Source organism: Peromyscus leucopus, chromosome 15, assembly GCF_004664715.2.
Source record: "Peromyscus leucopus breed LL Stock chromosome 15, UCI_PerLeu_2.1, whole genome shotgun sequence".
Lineage (NCBI taxonomy): Eukaryota > Metazoa > Chordata > Mammalia > Rodentia > Cricetidae > Peromyscus > Peromyscus leucopus.
In genome coordinates this window covers 36,916,857-36,943,676 of record NC_051076.1, presented here as the reverse complement: position 1 = coordinate 36,943,676, position 26,820 = coordinate 36,916,857, and the positions used below count along the sequence as shown (strand labels likewise).

Below are 26,820 nucleotides of genomic sequence, written 5' to 3'. Positions count from 1 at the left end.
GGCTTGGAGTCACAGGCCCCAGCTGTTCCAGAGACAAGGCATGGGCACTTGCCCCGCCTCCTGCTCCAATTCTGCCATTCTGCATAGCTCAGGCCATGCAGCTCAGGCCTTGGAGGTGCTCCCACATGCGCTCTGTCCTCTCTCCCTCCCTCCCCGCCTCTCTCTCTTTTTAAACTAACCAACAACAGCCCCAGATGAGACATAAATAAACGGGGGAAAGATTGCTCCCTGAAAGCAGGAGTGCACGGAATGAGATGCTCCTTAGGTTCCCTCTTCAAAGCGGCTGCATGGATGGGAAGGGGAAGTCTTTAACAAGACCCAGACCCCATCCTTTCATGCCTGGCTGCCTTTCCTGGAAGTTATGCCCCTGCACACAAAACTTACCTCTTCCCTCCCACAGACCATCTTGCCCTGGAACATTCTTCCCAGTTATCAGTGACACGGAGATGTGACAGGGCAATACCACGAATCTCTACAGGATTCCCATTGAAGTTCATTTAGTTAAAGTATTAGGGGCTGAGGCCTTGGTGTGGGGGTGGGGAGACACTGGGCATGCCCTGCCATCCAAGGGACGGAAATATGAAGTGCTGGTCCTCTGCCAAGAACACCTCTCCCTTTAGTGAGAAGGACTTCATTGTTCATTGTTGATGTGGAAGGAGTGTGGCGCTCATCAAGTATTTACTGTGTCATTTCTCTGACACTTCCCTGGGCCCTGGGAAGCGGGTGGGGGGCGCAGGAGGGAGGTGGGCTGATGTGAATTCCTCCACAGGCTTCTCTGTTATGGGAATGGGCTGCCTTGGATTTATTATCCCAAAAGTGACCAGGAAAGGCAAGAAGGCCAGGTTGGTCCTGCTTCGGTACACAATAATCTCTCATTAACAGGACCTCTGTGTCCTGAGCAGCTTTGGACAGCGGGTGTGGCTTCGAACAAACCAGCCAAGCTGGGAGAGTGCTCCTGGAAGGAAGTGGCTTTGTCCAGGCACTTCCCATCACTTCCTTGGGGGGGGGGGTCTTGCAGGTCTCACCTCCACCCCATAGCTGTGTTTCCAGAGCTCCTTTGAAGCTGAGATGTTCTGAGATGTATTTCACTAAACATTCCTTTACCCTTTCTAGACCATTCTATTGGTTCTGCTTTGTCCAAGGGCATGGAATACTTTGAGTGCTTTGAACTATCCCCTAAGGGCTTTGGAAAATTATCACCAAACATTCTAGGACCTGAAACTCTGGACAAGTAAAGAGTTTCTGTCCTTATAAATTGCGAGACATCAATTATCCCCCTTCTGTTCCCGATAAGCTGTTCTCTGAGAGCTGAGGGCACTTCACAGGTCCTGTCCAGTCACAGTTTGGTGGCGTGAGTAGCCTCATTTCTCTAAGCAGAGACTGAGATTGCTACCTCAGTCTTAGAGCAGAAGACTGAGAAGGATTTCACTTACTACCTTAAGGAACTTCTCTTCACTAGCCTAACTGTGGCCAGCAGAGGGGGAAATGATGGCATCCCCTTTTCCTCTGCTGCCAAAAGACACTCGGGACTGGGTACTGGAAGAACAGGTGCCATGACCGTCCAGCTGGGTGCTAAGCCTGCCTCCCTCAAGCCCGGCTCTGTTCTCTACTCCCCCACCTTTTGCCAAAAGGCTTGTATAGGGCACAGGGGAGTTGGAGGCAAGATGAACATGCACTGGGATGCCTCACCCCTGGGTTCATGGGCAGAGTGTACCGTGGGATGGTGGGGTTAGCTTATTAGATGTCAAGCACCAGCAACTGAAAACTTCCAGATTTTAGGAAACCCAGCATATTTGGCCCCCAGACTCGCACATCTGAGGCAACACTGACTCAGGTAGAGGGCAGGATGTCACCTTTGTTCAGTTCTCCCGTTCACTGCCACCTCCATCTGACCAGCCTCATTAGTGTGGCCTCCATCTGACTGTCATCAGCATGTGAGCTTATGACATAACCAATTAAAAAAAGGCGATAAGTTGTCATTACTCATAATAACTCTTGACGTATTGTCAACTCTTAATAAATATATTACTTGGTTACTGCCTAAGCAAACCTTTGACTTTATTGAACTTCTGATTGCTCATGCCAGATAAACACACACACACACACACACACACACACACACACACAACTGAAAATAGGCACTCAAATGCTTGCTTTGAAAATACACAAACCCTTCCATCAGCTTGTTGAGAACTGTGTTAAAGTGCAGACAAAGCTAAAGCGTTGTAGGGATGCTCCTAGTGGAGTCATCTGTTTACAGACTTAAGAATGCACGACAATTCTCAACAGGAAAGGAAACTCTGGGAAAGTATGCTTTTTCTAGCAACCCTTTCCAGTCCATGACAAGCCTATGAAACTGCTTCTGTGCCCTCCTTGCTTATCCAGATTCCTTACTCCTCTCTCTCCATCATCTAACAACCCCCCTCCCCCCGCAGAACAGCGGCATCACCACACCGAGAGACCCCTTCATTACTAAGGGGGTGTGGTGCTAATGAAGAACCTAATTCTTTTAAGTGGAAGCTGAAATGCCCCCTACGTAAAAATTCTCAGTTTTCAAAACCAGAAATGTTGGACTGCGATACACCTTCCCCAGACCCCGTGACCTACCTATCCCTTCATTTGTAAGTTATCCACTAAATAAATCTTCCTTTTAACTACAAAAAACAAACAAACAAACAAACAAAAAACCAGAAATGTGTTCTCTGTTGGCTTGGGGGGGCGAAGGGGGGGACTTGGGGGGGGCTGATAAAACTGGAGAAGGCTCCAAGTGAGAAACAGCAGCTACTGCTCTCGAAAGACGGGATACTCTGGTTCTAGACTTTTGAGAGTTAAAGTTTGAAGGCTGGGAACTAAAGCAGGGGAGGGAAAGATAAGGAAGTGTTTTGAGAGATGGTGTCTAGGGTTGAATAATGGAGGCAGACTAGAAGGTTGTGCAGGCCTCATTTCCTCTAGCAAGGCCTTTACACAGCATACGCTTTGTCTGAGAACTCCAGGGCATTTCTGATTTTTGTGCACTTGAGTTGGTTTCTCCACTGATCACAGGCACCTCTCCCCTTGAGAACACATCCACTGAGATCTTTCTCAAGTGTTTTGTCCTCAGGAGCTGGGGATTACCTTCCAGGGATGCTGAGTACCAAAGGCTTGTTCACCAGGCTGGCCTCACTAAGCCAAGGGACCTTGTCAAATTTTGGAACAAAAGCCTAAAGAGAAAAGGAAAGAGATAATTTTGCAGAGTTTATCACACTTAAGAAAAATAAAGATAAATCTTAAAGGGGGGGTCACAGGGCTGGAGAGATGGCTCAGTGGTTAAAAGCACTCTCTTCTCTTTGAGAAAACACAATTTCAGTTTATAACACACACCTATCAGTTCACAACTGCCTGTAACTATAGTTGCAGGAGATCTAGCACCTTCTTATGGCCTCCAAAGGCATCTGCTTTCAGGAGCACATACCTACACACAGACACATGTGTAGATAAAGTTAAAATATTAAAGTGGAATTACAACACTTGACTAGTGCTGGTACTATGATAACCAAAGTGAGCTATTAGCAACCACATAGCAACCAACACTCTACAAAACATTTTTACACTCAAGTCTTTCAACCAACTTTCCCATAAAGTGGCCAGAAATAAATACGTGCCTTCTCTGTTTTACAAAGAATTCAAAGTGAAGATAGTGTGAATTCCTCTAAGTGACACAGTTAATAAATGGGTTCATGCTTTCTGACTTTTATGTCCACTATATTCTGTATTCTATATATTTTCAGTTCTTTATACTTACATCTCTTTGTAATTTCTGTAATATTTCCGTGAGCTCAGCTGAAAATCATCAATCTCTTGCCTCAATCCTCTAGCCATGTTTTCAGACCCAAGGCCCGCCACCCTCTCCTTTCTTAGGTGGCAAAGTCTAGGAAATAATCAAGCTTTGGATTTGGAGCCATCCACAATTGGATATTTAATCTAGCTGCAATCCATATCCTGCTGCCTGACTTTGGACAAATATAAACTTATGATCACATCGTCTCTGTGGAGGTCACTGCCCAGAAAGCTCCATGAGATCTGGGATATTTTTTCTCTGTGTAGTTACTGAAGGATCATGAGCGCCAGAAGCCTGGGCTGGCTCCTGTATCTGTAGGAAGGTTTGGATGCATGCAAAGTCCCTTAGCTGAGGGTCTGACAATATTGCAAGCTCAGCAACCGCAGCTGTGATCACTCTTCCACCCGCCCAGAATCTATTCCTGCCTTCTCCCTTTGAACCCCTGAAGGAGCTTCCCAGGCTCAGAGAACGCCACTTTGAGCAGAACTCCGGGAGAAGAGCAGCCAGTAGAGGGCAGCAGCGACCTCGCGGTGCGGAGTCTCCGGGGGCGGGACGCTTGGGCGATGCCGTGGTGCCAACCCGGAAGTGCTCCTCCACACCGGTACCCTCCAACCCCGCGCTCCGGATATAGAAATCGCTGGCCGGCTGCCCTTCTTACTCGTGCACCCCTAGGAGCTCGGTGCAGGTGGGTTCCGGCATCCATCAGGTCGGGGAGTTCCCGCTGAGCCACGGCTGGGAGAGGGGCGGCGGCGGGCGGGGCGGGCTGGCTGGGTGAGTGGCAGCACTAGACTAGTATCTTTCCCCATCCCGGGACGCGGACCTTTCACATCCAGAAGTTTCTGTGCGTGAGGGCAGAGTCCAGAGTGTCTGGCTTTAAGCAAAAGTCTGTCCTGGCCTCCATGGAGTAAATAAAGTCCGGCAGGAAGTTTTTTCTTAAATTTGCTGAATAACCTTCCTGTTTCTGACTCTTTTGAGTTTTCCCTTTCTGAAAATAGAATGGTTTTTCATCCCGCAGTAGAGTTTTGCTGTTACAGTTAATTAGGATGATATAGCACTGTAGAGGATGGTAAGCTCAGCTAATGAACAAAGAAGGTTTGAGTTCTTGTTTGGGGCTAAAGCGATAGATATCATACCCTTCTGTATTGTGCAGATATTGTTGTCATGAGACCTATAACTTACCCCGATGCCTTTGGGAACCTGGTAACAGCTATGGATTCTGTCCCTATAAATTTGCATAAGTTGCAAATATAGTCATGCAAAAATAGTGCATGGCTCAGAGGAAGATAACAAGAAGCACAAACTTTGATATTTGACATTTGTTGGAGTTCTGGCTCCACTCTGTTACCCTGAGACATAAATACCCAACCAATGTGAAACGCAGATGTTTTACTAGGTAAAAGTGGGACAGGTACTAACTTGTAAGGTTGTGACAGTTGAAGAAGGTACGTAAGACATTTAGCATTCTGAGTCAGTGATGTCATGCAGGATATCAATTATTAAGATTTTAAAATTTGAAGTGTGATTTTAATGCCTCAAACTATGTCACTATACACAATTGATTTAGGCTTTCAGTAAACTGAGTTGACCTTTTCAAGCTTTCATATATTCACAGATCTCTCTTTTTCTAGGAATTTAGCTGCGTTGTCCTGCCTCACAGAACAAACTCATCTATTGTAGACCTAGCCTGGATTGCAGGCTTTGTAAACAAGGAAACACCTGTAGGTTATCAGCATGGCATTTCCAGAGAGGTCTTAATTTGTAACTTTATCGAGAACAAGAAATGCTTGGACTTCTTTGAGGGAGATTGAACCGGCCTGGATTTGAGGAAAGGATGAGATAATGTGTGCTCAACGTGTAACTGACACCACAGAAGTCAAGTGGCAGAAGGTTTTATATGAGCGGCAGCCGTTCCCTGATAATTATGTCGACCAAAGATTCCTGGAAGAACTCCGGAAAAACATCTATGCCCGGAAGTACCAATACTGGGCTGTGGTATTTGAGTCCAGCGTGGTGGTACAGCAGCTGTGCAGTGTCTGTGTGTTTGTGGTGATCTGGTGGTACCTGGACGAGGGTCTTCTGGCCCCCCAGTGGCTTTTTGGGACTGGACTGGCATCTTCATTGATTGGGTATGTTTTATTTGATCTCATTGATGGAGGTGATGGGCGGAAGAAGAGTGGGCGGACCCGGTGGGCTGACCTGAAGAGTACTCTGGTCTTCATTACTTTCACTTACGGTTTTTCACCAGTGCTAAAGACCCTAACAGAGTCTGTCAGCACTGACACCATCTATGCCATGTCAGTTTTGATGCTGTTAGGCCATCTCATCTTCTTTGATTATGGTGCCAATGCCGCTATTGTATCCAGCACACTGTCCTTGAACATGGCCATCTTTGCTTCTGTTTGCCTGGCCTCACGTCTCCCCCGGTCACTGCACGCCTTCATTATGGTGACATTTGCCATCCAGATTTTTGCACTGTGGCCCATGTTACAGAAGAAACTGAAGGCATATACCCCACGAAGCTATGTCGGGGTCACGCTGCTTTTTGCATTTTCAGCTTTTGGGGGTCTTTTGTCCATTAGTGGTGTGGGAGCCATACTCTTTGCCCTTCTGCTGATATCCATTTCATGTCTCTGCCCTTACTACCTCATTCGCCTGCAGCTTTTTAAGGAAAATATTCATGGGCCTTGGGATGAAGCTGAAATTAAAGAAGACTTGTCTAGGTTCCTCAGCTAAGCTAGGGACCTTCATTTCATCTTTAAGACAAGCCAAAAGATATAGAGCCTAACCAGTATAGCATTTAAATAAAGGCAGAGTCCCACTATTGAAGCAGTGGGCTGGTCTGGGTGGTAGACCAGAGATCAGAAGAAAACATTTAGCCAAGGTGTTCATCCTTCAGTTATTTTGCAACTAAAAAGGCTTTCTGGTGCTGTCATGAATTATTGTCCCTCTGGTTCCTTGTAACAAATGATGTAATGTGGGTTCTGCTTATTAAAAAAGTAACACCCATTGAATTGTCTCATTTTTTTTTAAAAATGCCCTTATTTACGTGTTGTGTGTGTGTGTGTGTGTGTGTGTGTGTGTGTGTGTGTGAGAGAGAGAGAGAGAGAGAGAGAGAGAGAGAGAGAGAGAGAGAGAGAGAGTGAGATTGTGTGTGTTGGTTCTCTTTCCAGTATGCATGTCCCAGGCATTCAACTCAGGCCTTGGCAGCAAATGCCTTTTCCAGCTGAGCCACCACACTGGCCCTGTCTCCTCATTTTTCTGAGAACATAAGACATACAAAAGTGGTTATGAAGAGTAGTAGGTGTGTGTGTGTGTGTGTATGTGTAATCAGTTATCTAGCCTTGTCCGTGTACTGAGGGACACCTTTATATATTTAGAGCCCACATTTGAGAATCCAGGATGCTGGTACCCATTTTGTTGTCCCATACCTCAGAAGTGTTCAGTTATTTTAGTTCTTAGAGGATTGTACATATAGCCAATAAAGGAGAATCATGGGTCATAGAAACAAAATGTTAGAGACGTTGAAAGAAGTTGGAGAGAGTTCATTGGGAGCAATTAGTCAACAAGAGGTGACATTTGCTCTTGAAGGATAGCTGGTGAAAGCCCTCAAGAGCCAGATAAGTAATGTTAGTAAGTTTGGAAAACTATGGAGCAAGCAGCTGTGTCCAATGAGGGCAGCTGCTGCTGCTCCAAAAATGATTGTTTGTTTCTGATCAGTTTGGGCTTCATACCTGTGGAATTTCCGAGGTGAATATTATAGTAGCCGTGAATCTTGATTTGTAATATGAAATGTGCTTTGTAAGCTGTCTCAAATTTAATCCAGGTTGCAAGAACATTTGCAGGCAAAAACATGACTACATATGAATGTGCTAGGGATTTAGAATTACAGAGATCTGGAGGAGGAGAGAAAGTCAGTGGGAGCTTGAATAATGAATGGTTCATCTCTGTTGATACAGTCACTTGGGCTCTGTAGCCCATGGCCAGCAATCCAGTTTGTCTAAAGATGGTACCAATTGTGAAGTCTTGAGTTAGCTAATTGTTCTCCATTCTCATCTTTAAGAATTGTGGCAATTAGACAAGCTGTGTGTGAAGTGTCTTGAAGAATGCTATCAGGATGCATGGTGCTAGTGCTAAATATCTCAAATGCAAAGTTCTGAAGCCGAAAGTGCTCCCAAATCTGAAAGGTTTTGAGTATCAATGTTATGCCCTGCAAAAATTACAAATTCTATAAATTATACATTATACACAAAACCTTCATGTACAAAGTTATCTAAGAAATATAAAATTGTCTTCATACTATGAATAAGGTGTATATAAAATAAGTAAATTTTGTATTTGGATGGGTCCCATTCTCAAACTATCTTTTTATGTAAAAATTTCAAAAACATATTTCTGGTCGGGTGGTGGTGGTGTACGCCTTTAATCCCAGCACTCGGGAGGCAGAGCCAGGCGGATCTCTGTGAGTTCAAGGCCAGCCTGGGCTACCAAGTGAGCTCCAGGAAAGGCGCAAAGCTACGCAGAGAAACCCTGTCTCGAAAATCCAAAAAAAAAAAAAAAAAAAAAAAAAAAAAGAAAACATATTTCTGGTTCTAAGCATATTGGATAAAGGACACTGGATATGTCTTAATAACTGAAATGTAGGAAACTTTGAAGAGGGCAATGGCACATAATGAATTAGGTACTTCCCAGAGTGGTTCCAGCTGTGAAAAGGATATGTATGGTCCTCTGATTGTTGTAAGTCATTTCAAATTAGAAATAGCAAGAGAGCAGTACACTGTGAAGTAGTGCTTTTTATGTGTCCGATTTTTGTTTTTAGTTTTTTGTTTTGTTTTGTTTTTTTGTTTTTTGAGACAAGGTTTCTCTGTGTAGCTTTGGAGCCTGTCCTGGAACTCACTTTGTAGCCCAGCTGGCCTTGAACTCACAGAGATTCTCCTGGCTCTGCCTCCCAGAGTGCTGGGATTAAAAGATGTGCCACCACCACCTGGCCCTATTTGTCCGATTTTTCATAAATGTCTTGAATAGGATTTTGAACTAATGTCTGCAGCAATTATCCCATTTTTTCCTGATGTTTACTGTCATTGAAGATTGTTTCATGATAAAAAGTGGGTGATTGTCCCCCAAGATCACTTATACTGTTCCCAAACCCAAGGGCCCTTGGTGTTGGGGGAAAAGGATGCAGAAACTGCCCTGTGGAACCTCAAAGCATCCATCAATTGTGATGGATTGCACATTTTGTGCCTTGAAAGTGGCACAAATTATTCTATAGTCCACATCAATGAATGGCAGATGGACAAAGCAAAGAATTGTAAAAAGCTGTGGGTTTTTTTTTTCATGTTTTAATACATTGACTTATCTGAATAGGTTTCCAGTTGCTAACTTTAGGAAATTTACGGCAGTGAACAGAATGCTTCAAAACATTGAACCACCTTGCTGGGCGTGGTAGTGCACGCCTTTGATCTCTGCACTTGGGAGGCAGAGGCAGGTGGATCTCTGTGAGTTCGAGGCCAGCCTGGTCTACACAGAGAAACCCTGTCTCTTGAGAAAACAAAAACAAAACTACAAAAAAAAAAAAAAAAAAGACTGAACCACTTTTAAGAATGGGGTATGTGTGTGTGTGAATGACCTTGACTGCTGTTGTTTCCAGCTCCTTTTTTGTGACCTTTATTTGGAGTCACCCAGTACTCAATGTTACTCATATTTGTGGTCCTAGAAGGCCAGTCAGTGTGGAGGGGATGGGGGATGGGGGTGGGGAGTTGTGGGGAAGGTGCAGCAGAGACTGTTTGGATACTAATGGAGTTGTAGGGAGACGGGTACCTGTGGTAGTTTGAATGTAATTGGCCCCATAATCTCATAGGGAGTAGCACTATTAGGAGGTGTGGCTTTGTTGGAGTGGGTGTGGCCTTGTTGGAGGAAATGTGTCACTGTGGGGATGGGCTTTGGGGTTTTCTATGCTTAGGATACCACCCTAAGCAGTTGACTTCCTGTTTACTGCAAGATGTAGGACTCTCAGCTCCTTCTCCAGCACCATGTCTGCCTGTATGCTGCCATGATCCCCGCCATGATGATAATGAACTGACCTCTGAAACTGTAAGCCAGCCCCAATTAAATGTTTTTCTTATAAGAGTTGCCCTGGTTATGGTGTCTCTTCACAGCAATAGAAACCCTAACTAAGACACTACCACAAGCAGAATCCAGAGTGGGTAGCATTGTGTGTTCCAAAGGGACCTAATACATCCTAGTGGCAGACAGAAGCACAGGATAAAACGGATTATAAATGACAGGGATTGGGGTCACAGAGAGCTGAGTACTTTTGTATTACAGTATCCTTACTCAGTGGCAAACTCAGGGACTCTCAAGAGATAAGCTAAGACACTGTGTTAGGAAACCTCATATATGAGGGAAGTCTAAAGACTGGCAGTAATTTTGAGGCTAAGCATGTAGAGTACTTGTGGCAATACTGGAGGAAAGTGAGGGTCTGGATGGAGAGTATGGCCTGGGCATGGGGATAAGAGGGTTTAGTTATTTGTAGGGAATTTACTAACTTCATGTAGAGAGAAAGAGGAAGCAGAGGTAGGAATTCAGGAGAGGTGCAGATACTCAAACACGATCGAACTTGTGTGTCTGTTTAACTCTGCCATGAACTAGCCTGTGAGCACAGGGCATGGAGCAGATAATAACGATGGGATAGGTTACATTTGGGCTTCCTGAGATGTTATATACAGGCTGGGGATGAGCTCCATATGCTGTACTCAGAGCATACTGGCTCAAAATTCTAAGCATAATTTAGATGGCTACCGAGACAAATAGAACAGCATGCTTTTAGTTTTGGACTTTTTTCTTTTTCTTTCTTTTTTTACAGTTTAGTTGCCCTAAAACTAGGCAATAGTGGAATTAAGAACAGGTGACTGAATGACAAATTGAATAACCCAAATGATAGAAATCAAAGGGACAGGAGTCAGCCTTCTGAAAAATGGATTAGACACTAGAACTCAGCCCGGGAAAAGACTCAAAGGAGATGTGAGCATGGCCTGTATAGCATTACTTGGGGTAGGCTATATAGTTCACTAGCAGAGAAATTACCAAGCATTCCTCAAACTCTGAAAAAAATATTGGAGAGTAAAAGCAAATATCAATTTGTTCAGTAGACTATGCCTTATAGCAGAGAAAACACTGAAGATGCATCATTGTAAGTGTGGGCCAAATGGAATTACAGTTTTACCAAATGTCTGCATTTTCTCCAAGAAAATCTCACAGGCCAGCAATATAAATACATTCTAAAAAGGTTTAGGGAGAATGAAACAAAACATCGTGCTTTATTTTGTTTTTTAATACTGAGAAATCCTGAGCTGTTACCTGTTGCTATTGGGATGATAAAACTAGCCTGTGGCATGCTCATTTGGCTGTGGCTGATGGGCAGTCATGCCTAGAAAATGATTCATTTGACCCCAGTACGGCAGTTTCTGGGAACACAGTTCATCCCTTAAATCCAGTTCTCTAGCCAGTCTCAACTTGAACCACATTGAAAGGGTGCAGGCAATATACTAATGATTCACAGGAGAAAGAGTTCAGTAGTGTAATTCTGTCTCAACCTGTCCAATACTCGTTTACACAAAAAGCCACCCGCTCTTCTACCATTTCACTCCTCTGAGCATTGCTTCTTGTCATTTGTTCTAAGCACAAGGAAGGCTAGAGAGGGGAGGCGCCCTTGAGAGCAAGGAGAAGAAGAGGCGGCCATTTTGCCTACCTTGCTCAAATGGAGCTGGTCTAGTTTGGGTCTTATTAGTCCGTCAAAAGCTTATGTGTTAAGTGTGTGATCCTACTGGAAGGTGCTAGATCCTTCGGATACTAAAGGCACGGAAGGATGTGGAGCCTCTAAGAGTATGCCTTTGAAGGGCTGTTGGACCTGATCCTCTCGGCTTCCCAGTGACTCAAGATCAACAGCTGTGCTCCTCCGTGGGCTCCCTGCCATGGTGTGCGGCTACCCCGCAGGCAGAAAGAGCCAACCAGCCATGGGCTACGCCCTCTGAAACCGAGGCAAGAGAATTCCTCTCACCTTTAGCTTGATCATCCCAGGGATTTTTTTTTCTCCCATCCATGGAAGACTAAGTAGCACAGATGTCAGGCTTTGAAACTGGGGTGGAGAGGATCAAGACTTAGAACGGCAAGGGTGGGGAAAAAAAACTACTAATTTTGTGCTGTGTGTAGCCGACTTATGCCAAGCAGAGAGCAAGACGACACATGTATGTGTGCAGCAACATAATGGCTCCCCATGTAAGCATGTTTGGGTCAGTGCTGTGCTGTATGAGTTCCTAGGTACTGTGAACTTCGCAGAAAAATTTTTTGGGCAGCTGTGGGTTTATACATTCATGCTGAACATACACGAGGACGCACACAAGGCGATCATTTAAGTCTTCCAAGCCAAAGAAAGGCCCAAGGACAAGAAAAAGTAAACAAGTCAGCAGAGGGCATCAGTTACACAATTATGTAGCGTTTCAAACCCTTGTGATTCAGGGAAGTAGGCCTGGGGCACAGTGCCCTCTTGTGGAAGTTACAGGTATTCCTTTTTGCAGTAGCGATTGTGGGTTGGAATTGTTACTGACTTGTGAATCATGAAAATAAGGTACGAGGTCTCTGTAAACTCAGAAAGCAAGTAGTAGATGGGGCCTTGATTAATAATAATACCGACATCTTAGAGCACACCACGGTGTGTCGTGTCCCAGTCACCATGCTATGCACTGTGTGTACATTATTTTATTCTCTTAACAGTCCTGTGAGGCAGATTATTTCCATTTACAATTTAGGAGACCAAGAATCAGAGTGGGTAGCAGGACATTGTCTAAGGCTATGTGGATGGGTTAGGCCAATGCTCTGCCTTTCTGACAGCTGAGTTGCTTCAAGGGCTAACGGCTCACTAGCAGGTAGCTGTTTTGAATGCTTCAAATCTCCCATCATCCCCTGTACCCTATATTCTCTTCCCCCAACATTAATAGGATACTTAATGCCCACCAAGGCTCTCTCTGTGCCTTGCATTGATATTTTATGATATTTGCCTTAGGAATTTATTCAGTCAACAAATACTTTTTATGTCCTTACTATATGACAGTATTATTGTATGTGCCTCGGGTATATCTCTAAATTCAGATGCTTAAAGATCCTTCACCTACTCCAGTTTAGCAGGAGGGGACGGAAACGGATATAAATAGAAGGCAATCCATGCTGTGAAAAGATGAAGGAAGAGATTTGTGTGTCCTAGAAATCAAGGGCCAAAAATGACCGCAGGAGGAAAGGGTGACCAGCTGTGATCAGTTGGAATCGAAGGACTAAGAGCATCCCATTGGACCTCCGTGGGAGGAGGTCATATCCTTGAAGAGTAGGACTTTGGTGGATGGATTAACAATTGATTTGGAGTGAGCTTGAAAATAGAGAAATAGTAGCAGCCAAACTTCTTGGAAGTTTTCAGCCAAGGACTAGTATAGAGAAGGAAGGAGACGTTAATAAAACAATGCTGTGAGGCATGGCCACTTGATGGGGAAGAGTTAGTTCCTGGAGTAGCATTCCTGAGTAGGTGAGAGGAGATGGGGTCTAATTCTCAAACGAAAGGACAGACAGAAAGAGACTTGAGCTATGGTTACAAGTGGGAAGGTATCATCCAGTAACTGATGGAAGCAGATGCAGAGATCCACAGCTAAGCACTGGGCTGAGCTCCTGGAGTCCAGCCGAAGAGAGGGAGGAGGGATTATATGAGCAAGGCGAGGTCAAGAACTTGATGGGGAAACCCACCAAGACAGCTGACCCAAGCTAGTGGGAGCTCATGGATTCTGGACTGACAGCTGGGGAGCCTGCTTGGTACCGAACTAGGCCCTCTGAATGTGGGTGACAGTTGTGTGGCTTGTTCTGTTTGGGGGGCCCCTGGCAGTGGGGCTAGGATTTATCCCTGGTGCATGAACTGACTTTTTGGAACTTGTTCTCTGTGGTGGGATGCCTTTCTCAGCCTTGATGCAGAGGGGAGGGGCTTGGTCCTGCCTCAACTTCATATGCTAGGCTTTGTTGACTCCCTGTGGGAGGCCTTACCCTCTCTGAGGAGTAGAAAGGGGGTGGGGTGGAAGGGAGTGGAGGGGAGAGGGAGGAGGGAAGGGAGAGGGACTGTGGTTCATAGGTAAAATGAAAAAAAAATTAAAATAATAAAAATGAAATGTCTAGCCAGGCAGTGGCACACCTTTCATCCCAGCACTCGGGAAGCAGAGCCAGGAGGATCTCTGTGAGTTCGAGGCCAGCCTGGTCTATAGAGCAAGATTCAGGACAGGCACCAAAACTACATAGAGAAACCCTGTCTTGAAAAAAACAAATCAAACCAAACAAAAAACAACAACAACAACAAAAAAAAAGAGAAATGTCTAAAGTGGCCCTAAAAACAAAACAAAACAAGTGGGTAGGTAGGGTGCGTGGGCACAGTTGTTGGGGAGTAGAAGATGAGGTGAGGAAATTTTTTCCTGACTGCTTCGGTTTTCCATAGAGAATGGAGGAAGCGGTGGGATGAGAATGACAGAGTGGAGCCCAGTGTGAAGGAGCGGAGTATGCTGGATGAGCTGAGGGCATTGGGAGAGCAGGTTATTCTGGTTATCCTGTGATACTTAGTGTTCCTGCAGCGGTTTGAAAGAGCATGCCCCCCCCCCCCCCAGGCTCATGTATTTGAATGCTTGGTCTCAGCAGGTGGACTGTTTAGAAGGATTAGGAGGTACTCCCACGTTGGAGGAGGTGTGTCACAGGGGATGGGCCTTCAAAAGCTCACTCTATGCCCACTCAGTCTTCCCCTCCTCTTCTGCCTGGGACTCCTTCAGCTACTGCTCCAGAGCCTTACCTGCCCGCCCGCCTGCCAGCCTGCCACCATGCTTCCCTCTGTGGTGATCATGGACTAGCCCTCTGAGACTGTAAGCCAGCTCCCAATTCGATACTCTTTTATAAGCTGTCTCGGCCATAGTGTTTTGTCACAGCAATAGAACAGTAAGACGGCTCCTTTGAGGATGGTGGTGATGAATTTAAAAGACAGCTAGTTTCCACTTTACACTTTGTTGATATTTTCCAGGTCATGTTCCATTGCACAGAGCAAACCAGGGTAGTTAGAGTCTTGGTTTTATCCAGAGTGGTAGATTAACCAAATGGCATGCCCTGGAGAGCAAGCTGAACATACTGTGGATTTTAATGTCTGGGCCATGAGTTAGGCCTTTGGGCACAATGCAACAATTACAAACCCCTGAGACTCCTGGGAGAAGGGGACAAGGACTGTACAGAAGCATATGGAGGTTACAGTGCAGGGTGGATCTAGGTGTCTAGGGGTTCTGAGGTGGTTGACATTGACTAGGATTAAGGTCAATGATAGTATCAGTGAGTTCAAGTAGATAGTGTGCTAAGAGTGTTGGGGTAGGGCTTGCTTCTGGGGCCTTCTCTTCATATTGAAGCAGGTTTGCTCTCAGGGTAGGGAGATGCTATGATAGTTCACGAACAGGATTCATGGGCTCATTTTCTGGGTGAGGTATTTTGACTAGAGCCTTTTGGGAATAAGCACACAGACTTCCTAAGAACTATGAAAATCAACAGCAAGCAGTTTTTTTTTTTTTTTTTGAAGGTTCTAGAAACTGATTCTGTCAAGGGAACAGCTTAGCTGAGAGCCAAGGTTTGATGAAGAACCATGGACCATGGGGCCCGGGGAAACACATTCTGACTACCACTGTACGGGCACAGACAAGCTGAGCATCAGGGAGAGGCACCTTAGAACCGGCAGAAGATCTGCTGGGGTGTGCTTAGGCCAGGCCAATACTTGGGGCTGCTTTTTCAGTCCTCATCTCCCAGGTGCCATCAGTGTTGGTTTACCTTGGGAAACAGCTGCAGTTACTGAACAAACGAGAGGACCACTTTCCTCCCAGGTGCATTTGTGTGTGGAGCAGGAGGATTGCCAAAAGCTAGAGCTACGAAGCAGCTGTTTCTCAACTGCCTCACATGTGCACACCCCCTCAGGCCTCGCTCCTCTCTCTCATCCCGCAATGGAGATGTAAGAAAGGAGGGGGCTTGGAAAATCAGTTGGTACCTTGCTTCACAGGGCATCCAGGAGCAGCCTGAGGTTTTTCTGCCCTGAGGTTTGCTTTGCCCACACTGGTACTGATTTCCTCAGTGCAGGGGGGGGGGGGGGGGGGGGGGGGAAGACATCTCTTGGGGCCACTTAAAAGCTGCTTCTGCTTTCCCAAGCTTGCTAGCTAGCTACTCACCACCCCGGGATGGCCTGTGGCCTCATGCTGGGCCCAAGTCACATTTGGACTCTGGTAAGTGAGAACTCTGTGGGCCTCCCACTCTTTTAAAATTGCCAAATAAACAGATCCTTAAGGCCCCAGGCAGCCTTTGTGTACATAGCTGAGAATACTTTTTGTGTTTAAAAGAGAAAAAGGCAGACAGAAGAAACTGTCTCTTGGCTCGAACGTGTTCTGTTGCTCTCTCTACCGTGTTCACTCAGGCGAGAATCAGGAGAAGAAAATACAGAGCCAAAGAGCCCCAAAGACGAGCTTTCAGTAGTGTATGGCAGTTCAAACTAGTACTTTAAAAAATGTGCATAGGCAGAACCTCCTTGGCATCTTCTTGGTGACCATCTTTACCTTCTGGGGCATGATGAAGGTTTTGCCTCATTTGTTCATGGTTTCATGGAAGTTGTTAACAGGCTGAAAATTGGATCTGATAGAAAGTACCATGAAATTGGATTAAAAACAATGTGGAAGGTGTAGTGTGTAGTCCTCTCTCACCAGTAGCCGGCCACCTGTTGATTGCCTTAGCCTTGGATCTTAAGGTGTGGACAATATTGAAATGTAATGGTGGCTTGCAGTATTAAGCAACAGCGATGAAAACAACAGGTGTATTCTATGATGTGGAGGCAGCTGGCTGCGCCCCTCAAGTGGGGGAGGGGCACATTTCATGGTGCAATGGTCTAAGTTCAATATGATTTACTCAGATACAGACTCTAGTTAGAATATGAAGAGCACAGACTTGGTTGTGGTTTTAGCCAATTTGGTATGTTCGCGTGCTATGTGTGCATGTGGAGGCCAAAGCTCAGTGTTGGGTATCTTTCTCAGTCTTCTCACCTTCTTTTAAGGCAGGTCTTCCACTGATCTAGAGCTCACAAGTTGGGTAGACTGACTGGCCAGCAAGTCCCAGGGATATTCCTGTTTCTGTTTCCTTAGCACTGGGATTACAGGATCTTTTATTCTGTGGGTTGTGAGGATGTGAAGTGTGGTCATCATGTTTGCGCAGCATCTCTTCCAGCCTGTTTTTAGCAACCTTAACTTTCTGTGTATTTCATTAAAAAAATGGATTTATAGCTAGGCAAGTTTATCTGAGACTCTCAGGAAACTGGATGAAATAATTCAATATCCATTTCTTGAAATTAACTGTATCATACTTATTTGTTGAGTTATAAAATACATGTTGGCAAGGACAAAGTTGTTTTTTCAAGCCATGAGATAAGGAACCTTGGAAGTCTATCACACTCATTAAATTTTCCTTGCCCGTACATGAATTACAGTGCTTTCCCTGTCTTTGTTATGTTTGAACATGAAGTGTCCCCATGTGGGGATCTATTGTCTGGATGTAAGCTGGGATTTGAAGAAGTAATTGGATCTTTCTATTGAGCTATTCATTGATAGAGTATCTATCTATTCCTTGATAGAGCCATAATTTGATGGCCTTATTAGAAGGTGGTGAGGACTAGAAGGTGAGGGAGTAGTGGGAGAGGACATGAAGAGATAGATGTATGTTGTTACCCATCCCTTCTCCACTTCCTAGTCTCCAAATTGAAAGATGAAGGTTGGGACAAAGAGTTAATGAGTTAGTTGAAGAAGCATATCTTATGAAGCATCTACATACTATCAACAGTATACACACACTAGAAAGCCTTAGCATAGTTCATTGCCATTTTGCCTCAACTCAGGCTCAAAATGATGGATTCACCCACACTTGGACTGAAATCCTTTCCTCATTTGTATATATGGTCCCCAAGGTTGACATACATTTATTTAGTGGTGAAACTCCAAAGAACTATTGGACATTTTAATTTTTCCTACCTTTAGCTCTTTTTTATCCATCTCTTAGGTGTTTTCAGTGTTTTGAGCTGTGGACTGTAGAACAATGGCCTCTCTCTGCTGTCAAGAGGAGGCTGCTACAGTGCCTCTTGGTTAGGCACAAAAGCAAGTGGAAGACCCCTTCATAATTTCAATAACAGGATGCTCCCCCTTTTCCCCAACACTTGAATGATTTAGAATCTTACAGCATGTATTCTATTAGGAATGAAAAGTTGGGGTTTTGATTGGCTGGCATGAATTCCATTGTCCCCTTGTCAGAAGTCACAATTGGTACCTTCTGGAACATTAGGTCATGGTTGGAGCAAGTGGATTAAGGCTCTCAAGATCTCAACTAGCTGCATCAGCACTTAAATCATTAATGGTTTTCCCTAGAAAGATGACCAAGCCTTTTATTATAACAATATGTGATAACTGCTGATTTGGTTATTTCATAAGCTGCTTTGATTCTGTTACTTCTCTGGGGCTCCTGCTGACTAAGATGTTATTATGAATCCCAGAGACATCTGATACATAAAAAAGGAGTGACTATACAAGGAGTACTATAGCTTTAAAAAGAAGTTCTAACTTCTCTTGAGCATCCTGTGTTGTGATTGATCTTGAAGACTGTAGTACCTTTCCTACTCTGTCACACGTGGAGGATGCAGGTAGAGGTGGAGACAGAGAGTTAGTGGATGGTTGATTTAAGAGTATATTATGAAAGAAATAAGAACTATGGACAGAAAAAACATGCCAGTGCATTCGCACAGCATTTACTTTTGTTCCATGCCTTTCCCCACCCCACACCGCTCCTCAGACTCCCTCTTGCTTCTTGATTGAGAAATGAGATGGAGCACACTTTTATTCCGTTCAGGAGACTAAAGCCATTCCATTCTGGCATAGCTGGAATTTCACTTTCTTCTTGTTCATCGGGTCAGTTCATGTTGTAAATACCCAAATTGTGAAGTAGTAGGTAAAACCAAGTCTGTATTTAAGTTTTAGACAGTGAAAAATACCAAGTGTTGGAAAAACAAAATCAACTGGAGGAACACCCCTGCACTGGCAGCCTCCCTTTGCTTGGCAAAGGGGTAGAAAAGAATCGGAGAATATTGTGTCTATTAGTGTTTGGATCCATCTAGTAAGAATATTGTTTTAAAATTCAAGGGAGTGGGAAGATGGCCCATGTATAAAATAAAACATGAGGTCATATCTCAGCACCCGTGTAAAAAGCCAAGTGCAGCCACATGCTTGCATGTCACCCCAGTGTTGTGTAGAGCAGGGACAGGGGGATCCTTGGGCCTTGCTGGCCAAGTTCAGTGAGAAAGCCTGCTCAAAGGAATAAGGTAGATATTGATAGAGCAGGATATTGGGATGTCCTCTGGCCTCTTAGAGTTCCTAAACAGATGCATACTTGCACAACATATATGAGCATATCCATACATACAAACATAAAAACACTATCAGATGAGGACCAAGGTCAAGGCAAAGGCTGTGCCTTGGGCATTATTTCACATCAGCTCAGTTGCCCTGGGCTCCAGGAGAACCAGCTGAATGCCTTGCTTTAGAGTCTTTGAACTTTGTTGCCAGTAACCCTGTGCATTATTGACCCTTGGAGACAGCAAAAAGGGATGTGACACAGGATGTGCAACTTGAAACCCAAGAAGCTGGCTTGCATTTTGAGTGGGGAATTTCTTAAAAATGATTTAAGTGGTTTTCATGATCCAAAGAAAATGATTTTAATGAGGAGGTCTTCTTTTAGAATAAGGAGGTCCTGCCCAGATCTTCTTCGTGCCTTCATTTGCCAGGACACCCCTGGGTCAAATGTAAATGGGATTCCAGCGAGGTAAATGGAACCCAGTGTCCCAGAGAATGATTTGCTCTCTTGATGTGTAGTATTCTATTTTCAACAGTGAAATGAGGCGTTTTCACAAGGGCTCTCATCCGAGACTAGCTGCTTTTCAATTCAAATTCAGCCCACGTAATCTTCAAAACTGAAAATCACAAATTAAAAGTCTTTGGCAAAGCTGCCAAACAATTGGCAGACTGTACCACATTACCTTGAAAGTAAGCATTCTATTTGTATAATTTGGTGCATAGTAAAAAAGAAAAAAAATCCAAAGCCTAAAATTTCAATATTGGTATTATTTAGAGACTGATGCACTAAAAAGTTTTCTCATCCCTTAAGCTTCTATTTACCCAGTTTCTCTGGAACTTCACTGACATCCTAAAGAAGCCTGTTGAGGTGGCAACATTCCCATGCTTTATTGCACATGAACTTTAAACGGATGAATTTTCTTTTTACCCCTGAATTTGTCAAATACAATTTGTGAGCTTATATGCCTCAGACCCACAGTCTCTTCTGTAATATTGGCTGTTTTTACTCTTTGATTTTTGGAGGCCCACCAACCAGATCCCAAATAAATACATGGAAGCTTATTCTTACTTATGAATGCCCCACCTAGCTTGCCTTATTTCTAGCCAGCTTTTCTTAACTTAAATTATCCCATCTACCTTTTGCCTCTGGGCCTTTACCTTTCTCTATTTTTGTATATCTTTTCTTTCCTTCTTATTCTGTGTCTGGCTGTGTAGCTAGCTCCTGGCATTCTCCTCTCCTCCTTTTCTCACTCCCCTCTCTCTCCTCTCTTTTTCTCCTATTTATTCTCTCTGCCTGCCAGCTCCTCCTATCCCCCTCTTGCCTAGCTATTGGCCATTAAGTTCTTTATTAAGTCATCAGGTATTTTAGATGGGAAAAATAACACAGCTTCACAGAGTTAAACAAATGTAACATAAAAGAATGCAACACATTTTTGCATTATTAAACAAATATTCATATAAACAAATGTTACACATCTCAAAATAGTATTCTACAACATGTAATATTACATTTTTAATTCTTTAATAGCTTTAGGAAAATAATAGTAAAATATTTTGGTGCAATAATAACTATTGATAAGATTTCTGGAAGCAGAGTAAAAGGATTGAAGCTTCGGTGTCCTTTCTAGACTTCTAGATGTTCATTCTTTTTTATTTTTATTTTTTTGTATTGTATTCAAAGAAATTTCTATTCATTAGCTTATTGTTCAATTTAATACACTAACATTCTCTGCCAAATAGCATCTTAAATCACAGTGGTCTAATAATGTAAATCTTTCAGCTCTTAAATATATCAAACTATGCATTTTTCATGAGCTGTGTGTGGTGGTACATGTTGCTAACCTAAGCACTTGGGTGAGTCAAAACAGGATCAGGAATTCATGACTAGCCTTGGCTACATGAAACCATCTCAGAAATACTCTTATTTATTTACTTTTTACTTTTATTTTCTCGAAGTTTCTCCTCCTTCCACTCTTCCTAGTCTCTTCCTCCACTTCCCTTCTCCCCCAGATCAACTCCTCATCCATTTTCCTTAAAAAACAAACAAACAAACAAACAAACAAACAAACAAAAAAACAACCCCCCCCACAAACACACAAACAAAAAGAACAGGCCCCTCCCAGTGATATCCACCGAATATGGTCTTACAAGATACAATAAAACTGGGCATAAACCCTCATATCAAGGCTGGATGAAGCAATCTAGTAGGAAGAAAAGGGCCCCAAGCACAGGCAAGAGAGTCAGACACCACCCCTTCCCATTGTTGAGAGTCCCACAAGAACACCAAGCTACACAACCACAAGGTATATGCAGAGGACCTAGCTCAGACCCATATAGGTTCCATGATTGTTGCTTAAGTTCCTGTGAGCCCTGCTTAGTTGATTCCATGGGCTGTGTTCTCATGGTGTCCTCTCCTCAACCTCTCTGGCTCCTATAATCCTTCCTCCCCCTCTTCTTTGGGGTTCCCCAAACCCTGCCTAATGTTTGGCTCTAGGTCTCTGCATCTGCTCCCATCAGTTGCTGGGTGAAGCCTCTCTGATGACAAGTGGGCTAGACACCAATCTATGAGTATAGCAGCGTATCATTAGGAATCATTTCATTGACTTAATTTTTTTTCTAGTCGTGTTTGGTTCTATTCTGGGTCTGTGGGCTGACCTGGCAGGACAGATTGTAGGCTGAAGGTTTTGTGGCTGGGTTGATGTCCAGTCCCACTGCTGGTAGTCTTGCCTGGTCATAGAAGATGGCCAGTTTGGGCTCCATATCTCCAATTACTGGGAGACTTCACTAGGGTTACTTCCATAGATTCCAGGGAGTTTCCACTGCCCTGGGTTTCTATATTGTTCCTCAAATGCCCCCCAATTCCAGTCATTTCTCCCAGTGCTCTTTCCTGCCATCCCTTACACCCCCTGCCTGTTCCATCCCCACCTGTTCCCAGTCCCCCACAAAATCAATTTCTCCTTCTTAAAAAAAAGACTAGATAAATGCATTTTTACCTTACCAAGCATTAGCTTAAGTAAATTATTTTAATTTGGGTCATTTTTTTCTACAGGAAAAGAAATGAACACATGTAATTTTTTTATATAGAATAAACTTTATTTTTTTAATTAAAGACACATGTCAAAAATAAAAGTTTTTATATATATATATATACATGTGACATAGTGCAAACAAAAGACTTTAAATACCATGGACAGACAGACACGTTGTTGGAAACGAAAGGAGATGACTGAATGACGGGTGTGGGGGTGTGGTTTAGGATGGTCGGCCTGGAACTGCAGGAGGGGGTCTCCTAGTAAAAACAAAACAAAATAATAAAAAAGGAAAACATGTAGAGGGAGAAGACAATGTTTAAGTTATAAAATAAATCCAAGTAATGACATGCAAAAATATCCCATAAAAGTCTAATACAAACAAACAAATGAACAAAAAACCCCAAATAAAGCCAAAGACCAGGCATGCATGCAGGAGAAGTGAAAGTACACCACACAGCAAAGTTGGCAGCCGTCAGGACTCTCAGGGTACCAGCAGCACTCTAAGGCATGTGTGCCCGCGGTCAGGACTCTCAGGGTACCAGCAGCACGCTAAGGCATGTGTGCCCGCGGTCAGGACTCTCAGGGTACCGGCAGCACGCTAAGGCATGTGTGCCTGTTAAAAAATGCTACCAGGTTGCACCATGGAATTCTAAATCCTTGCAATCAAGTAGGTGGATTAGGATCATGTTAAAAGATACCTTTCAGATTTGCACATTTGGTTTCTAACCCTAACTGTATGACCCCAAATTATTTCCAAAGACTTGATGATGTGAATGCTCCCCAGGGGGAAAGGAATTGCTATAGAATTCTGTTGATAGAAATTTCAGTTTACTCCTTAGTCCTTACGTTATCACGTGACTAGTGAAATCTTTTCAAAGTAAGGAAATTTAAAGGTATCGAGATCAAATGAGCAATATCATCCCAACACAGAAAACCTCATGGGTTCATTTACAGTCATGAACTTGTAACTAAGAATCTGAGGTGAATTGTGCAGTATGGCAGCCTAGGATCAAGTCTAGGCAAAAATAGCAGGTAAGGGCTGGTTCTTGGTGGGCCCGGATTTGTAGGAATTCCCCATGTCTTAGAGCAAGGAGCAATGAAAATCCAGATTTATTGGGAAGCAATTCCAGGTACACAGATGTTGGCTTTCCGGATAGTCTCTGGATCCCTAGCCTGGCTTGTTTCTCATCAGATCATGAATTGTGGAGTCAGGGTACAGAGCTGGGCTGCTGCTTGGCATCAGCCTCTGGAATTTGAAGCGGTTTGCATCTCCAGAAGATGCAGGAACCTCCATTGCTACAAGGGACAGCTTTGTAGCAGACACATGGCCGGCTCAAGGAAGACTGCCCAGGGACTTCTGACCCAAGTCTGCACTTCAATTCTTTCTTTCTAATGGAGTCACTGAACACTGACTCTGAGGGCACTGTGAGATCATCTCAAACCCTCCTCTCTGTGGGATGTCACCTTGAGTCACCCTGCCAGTTGTCCAGCAACATGCTCACTTCCTTCTTGTTAAGACAACAGTTGGGTCTATAAAAAGCAAAATCCCAAACACTTCCTTTTTCTCTTCTTTAAGTCTTCTGTGAGAAGTTAATGGGACCAAACTGATTGGGCTTTTTCTTGAGTGGTGGTTACCTTTCCCAAAGTCCTAGACCAATTTTTCTCCAGTCCAATTTAATCTGGCTACATTAAGGAGGCCTCCCATCTATTTAAATGATGAAAAACTTGTTCTTAGTCCCTAACCTTTCAACTGTGGGGGGTCTGCAAGCCTTGGGCTTTGAGAGATCCCGGTAATGGTATCCCTGGTGTTTTCACGAAGAAAGTGTAATTACATTTCTGTCAGGCTGAATGAGATTTATCACCTGCCTAGCAAACAGAAACTATTTTCGAGTTCTGAAGGGGCTTTAGAACACTTTAATTACCTCAGCATGGTGGGGAGGTGAGCCATTAAACTGAACAGCAGGTCTACAGTGCTGAAGGGACATTCTGTGAGCACATGCCAAAAACACCTTCCCATGGGAGCTAGTTTGGTGTTCCAATCCAGAAACAGGATCAGACATATTATGTTCTAAAATATATTTCACTGACAGCAAGAAAGTTTGCTTCAAACACCATAGTGACATTCCCTCAGACAGCTCCTTTCTTCTATTCTTCACTTACCCTGTAATTGACGTTCCTGTTGTTACCAGAAAAGCACCATTGATAATAGCAGCATTCAGTGGACCTGCTAGTTCTACCATGGATCTTGACAGATTGGGTTTTTGCTATTCCCTTTTCAGAATTTTATATTTATAGAGTGCTTGAAGGCCAAGTGCTGAGCAAATGTGGGCTTTACACAAACCTACAAAGGTACTGGAGTACTGAGGGAACACATTTCAAAGCTCGACAACCTGGTATCCACAGGCACACATAATGTCATCAAGATTGTATGTTCAGGTTATATTTTCTTAAACATTCAGAAAAATAACTTCACAGATGAGTTTTTTTCCCAAACACAAAGAAAAAGAGATGAAAAATCATTAAGAATTATTAGGAAGAATGAATTACATCCTCTCAGCTCTATCCCACGGCCACAATTTAGTTTGATGGTGCCCTTGCCATGGAATGAACTCTTAGACGGTTTTCTTTCTTTGTTTTCTCTTTTCTGTAAAATTTCACCAACCTCTGCTTGCTTGCTTTGTCTATCATTTCGGCAACTTACCATCCCACAGCAGAGGGGTGAACCTAAAGCATGGGGAAGTGAGGAAAGAAGACAACAGGAACGGGGTGTCCTCAGTCCTTCTCTGGTGAAGTTTCATTTTAGATGGATCTGGCTCTCTTCATTCACAACAACCTCACAAGTATATATTCAATGCAATTTTTTGGAAAGGGATAGGGAAGAAAGGTAGGAAATGACAAGATCGCACCCAAGGTTTAGTAGGAATCAATGCCTGTGCCCACCTCTTCTGCTCTCATGCTCCTGTCTTATGGCATCTCCTTCTAGGGAGCTCAGATACCATTGTCACAAAGTCACCAGTGCTTCCGGATGTCTGTCCTGAGCTGGGACTTCATCTTGCTCTTACGCTTGAACTTGCACACAACTTTTTGTTGGTGTCGGCTTACTCTAAAATAATCATGTAGCCAGGTGGTGATGACACACACCTTTAATCCCAGCACTCGGAAGGCAGAGCCAGGCTGATCTCTGTGAGTTCGAGACCAGCCTGGTCTACAGAGTGAGATCCAGGACAGGCACCAAAACTACACAGAGAAACCCCGTCTCAAAAAACAAAAACAAACAAACACATCATCATGTATAATGACTTTCCCTCTCGCTAATGCCCCCAAAGCAATGTTTCCTAAAGCAGGTTACTTAGAATACTAGTTCTGTGGGGGTATTATATGAATGAAACTTTTATGATCAAAGAAGTCTGAAGAGCTTGTAGACACTATCTCTCAAAGATTCACAGTGCAATTTTACTTACTTTCTTTTAGTAGAAGATATTTACATTGTAGCTGTCATCTCCCAAAGTATACTGATAAAATGACTCTTGGTCTCTGTATGTGAACTCATTACAATCTCGGGCAATGAACTTTGGAAGGCTTTGAATTAAGTCAGTAATTTTTAGTCATTGTCTCTTGCATATATTCTAATTACTATGCCACTACGGTATGAGAGAGCACCAAGAAACAACCCAAGTGTGACAGTATCAAGAGTTGGTAAGGGTAGGGGTGGAGTCAGGTTGAGTCTCGTGAAACCAGATGCTAGATGCGTTTCTCAAAGTGCAATTGAAAGGTTGTATCAGAAAGACGGGGATCTTGAGAACAAATCAAGCAGAGATTTACAATGATGGAAAGAATGACAATATTTTTTTTGTAATTTTCATTAGAAATTATTCTGAGTATCTTACCATACATTAGAATCATGTTATTAAATGCAAAATGCAAGTGACCAGCCTGATTCGTATCCATGATCTTTCCCAATAGACAACTTCTGTTGAATGCATGGGTTCTCCACTTGTGGGAAATGTATAGAGAAGGACATTGCAGCTGAAAAGAGCAATCTGTCCAGCTCTGTTTCCCATAATTTATATCCTGGTCATGCATGGAAAATTAAACCAATATTTCTCCCTTCTTACCCCTCCTATTGTCTGCATTTTGATGGCATAGTCTAGAACCATGTGTGGTTAGGGAGCTGTCATCAAAACTCACAACAAAGAGTGCTTATTATCTGGAAACATAATTAGGAAAAGGATTATTTGTACCTACTTAACACTTATTTTTATTTTCTAATTGCTGGACACATTACAGTTACATTTCCCTTTTTGTGCCCAAAGAGTAAGTAACATGTATTAGCCAGGTGCTCAGTGTTTGTCTTCAGTTGACCTAACATGTAAATAGACTATCTTTCCTCCTACTTCTTGGGTTTTCCCACACATACTTCTTTTCCAAGGGCAAACTGTCACATCGCTTCTTGGCAAAGGTGATACCATGCCACTGTCTGAGGTTAGAATCCTGCAACCTATTA

The 26,820-nt window shown here is 43.6% G+C and overlaps 3 protein-coding genes across 5 annotated transcripts in view; 1 reads left to right on the top strand and 2 right to left on the bottom strand.

The window, feature by feature from the left end:
* C15H1orf105 (chromosome 15 C1orf105 homolog) overlaps positions 1–20,360 on the bottom strand; it is a 45,637-nt gene extending 25,277 nt beyond the window's left edge. Inside the window, exons 1-2 of the mRNA XM_028864448.2 lie at positions 17,917–20,360; positions 3,115–3,200 (exon numbers count right to left, since the gene is read on the bottom strand). Of these exons, the coding sequence (XP_028720281.1) occupies positions 3,115–3,200; positions 17,917–17,937 (107 nt within the window). The 5' untranslated portion in view covers positions 17,938–20,360. The remainder of the gene's footprint in view (positions 1–3,114; positions 3,201–17,916) is intronic.
* Positions 4,385–6,828, top strand: Pigc (phosphatidylinositol glycan anchor biosynthesis class C). 2 transcript variants are annotated; one of them, XM_037211329.1, is made up of 2 exons: positions 4,385–4,523; positions 5,446–6,828. In XM_037211329.1, exon 2 carries the CDS (start codon positions 5,657–5,659, stop codon positions 6,548–6,550), a length of 894 nt encoding a protein of 297 aa, XP_037067224.1. In that variant the 5' UTR covers positions 4,385–4,523; positions 5,446–5,656; the 3' UTR covers positions 6,551–6,828. The 2 variants fall into 2 exon arrangements, with proteins under 2 accessions (XP_037067224.1, XP_028720280.1); XM_028864447.2 differs by having other exon boundaries at positions 4,387–4,502.
* A 2,068-nt stretch (positions 20,361–22,428) lies between the features above and the next one.
* Dnm3 (dynamin 3) overlaps positions 22,429–26,820 on the bottom strand; it is a 500,231-nt gene continuing 495,839 nt past the window's right edge. For both annotated transcript variants that reach the window (XM_037211326.1, XM_037211327.1), the window contains one exon: positions 22,429–22,573. In XM_037211326.1, coding sequence (XP_037067221.1) covers positions 22,537–22,573 — 37 coding nt within the window. In that variant the 3' untranslated portion in view covers positions 22,429–22,536. The remainder of the gene's footprint in view (positions 22,574–26,820) is intronic.

What these genes read in the sequence shown, in the direction of transcription:
- Pigc (XM_037211329.1), top strand. Translation starts at nt 5,657, where the DNA reads ATGTGTGCTCAACGTGTAACTGACACCACAGAAGTCAAGTGGCAGAAG.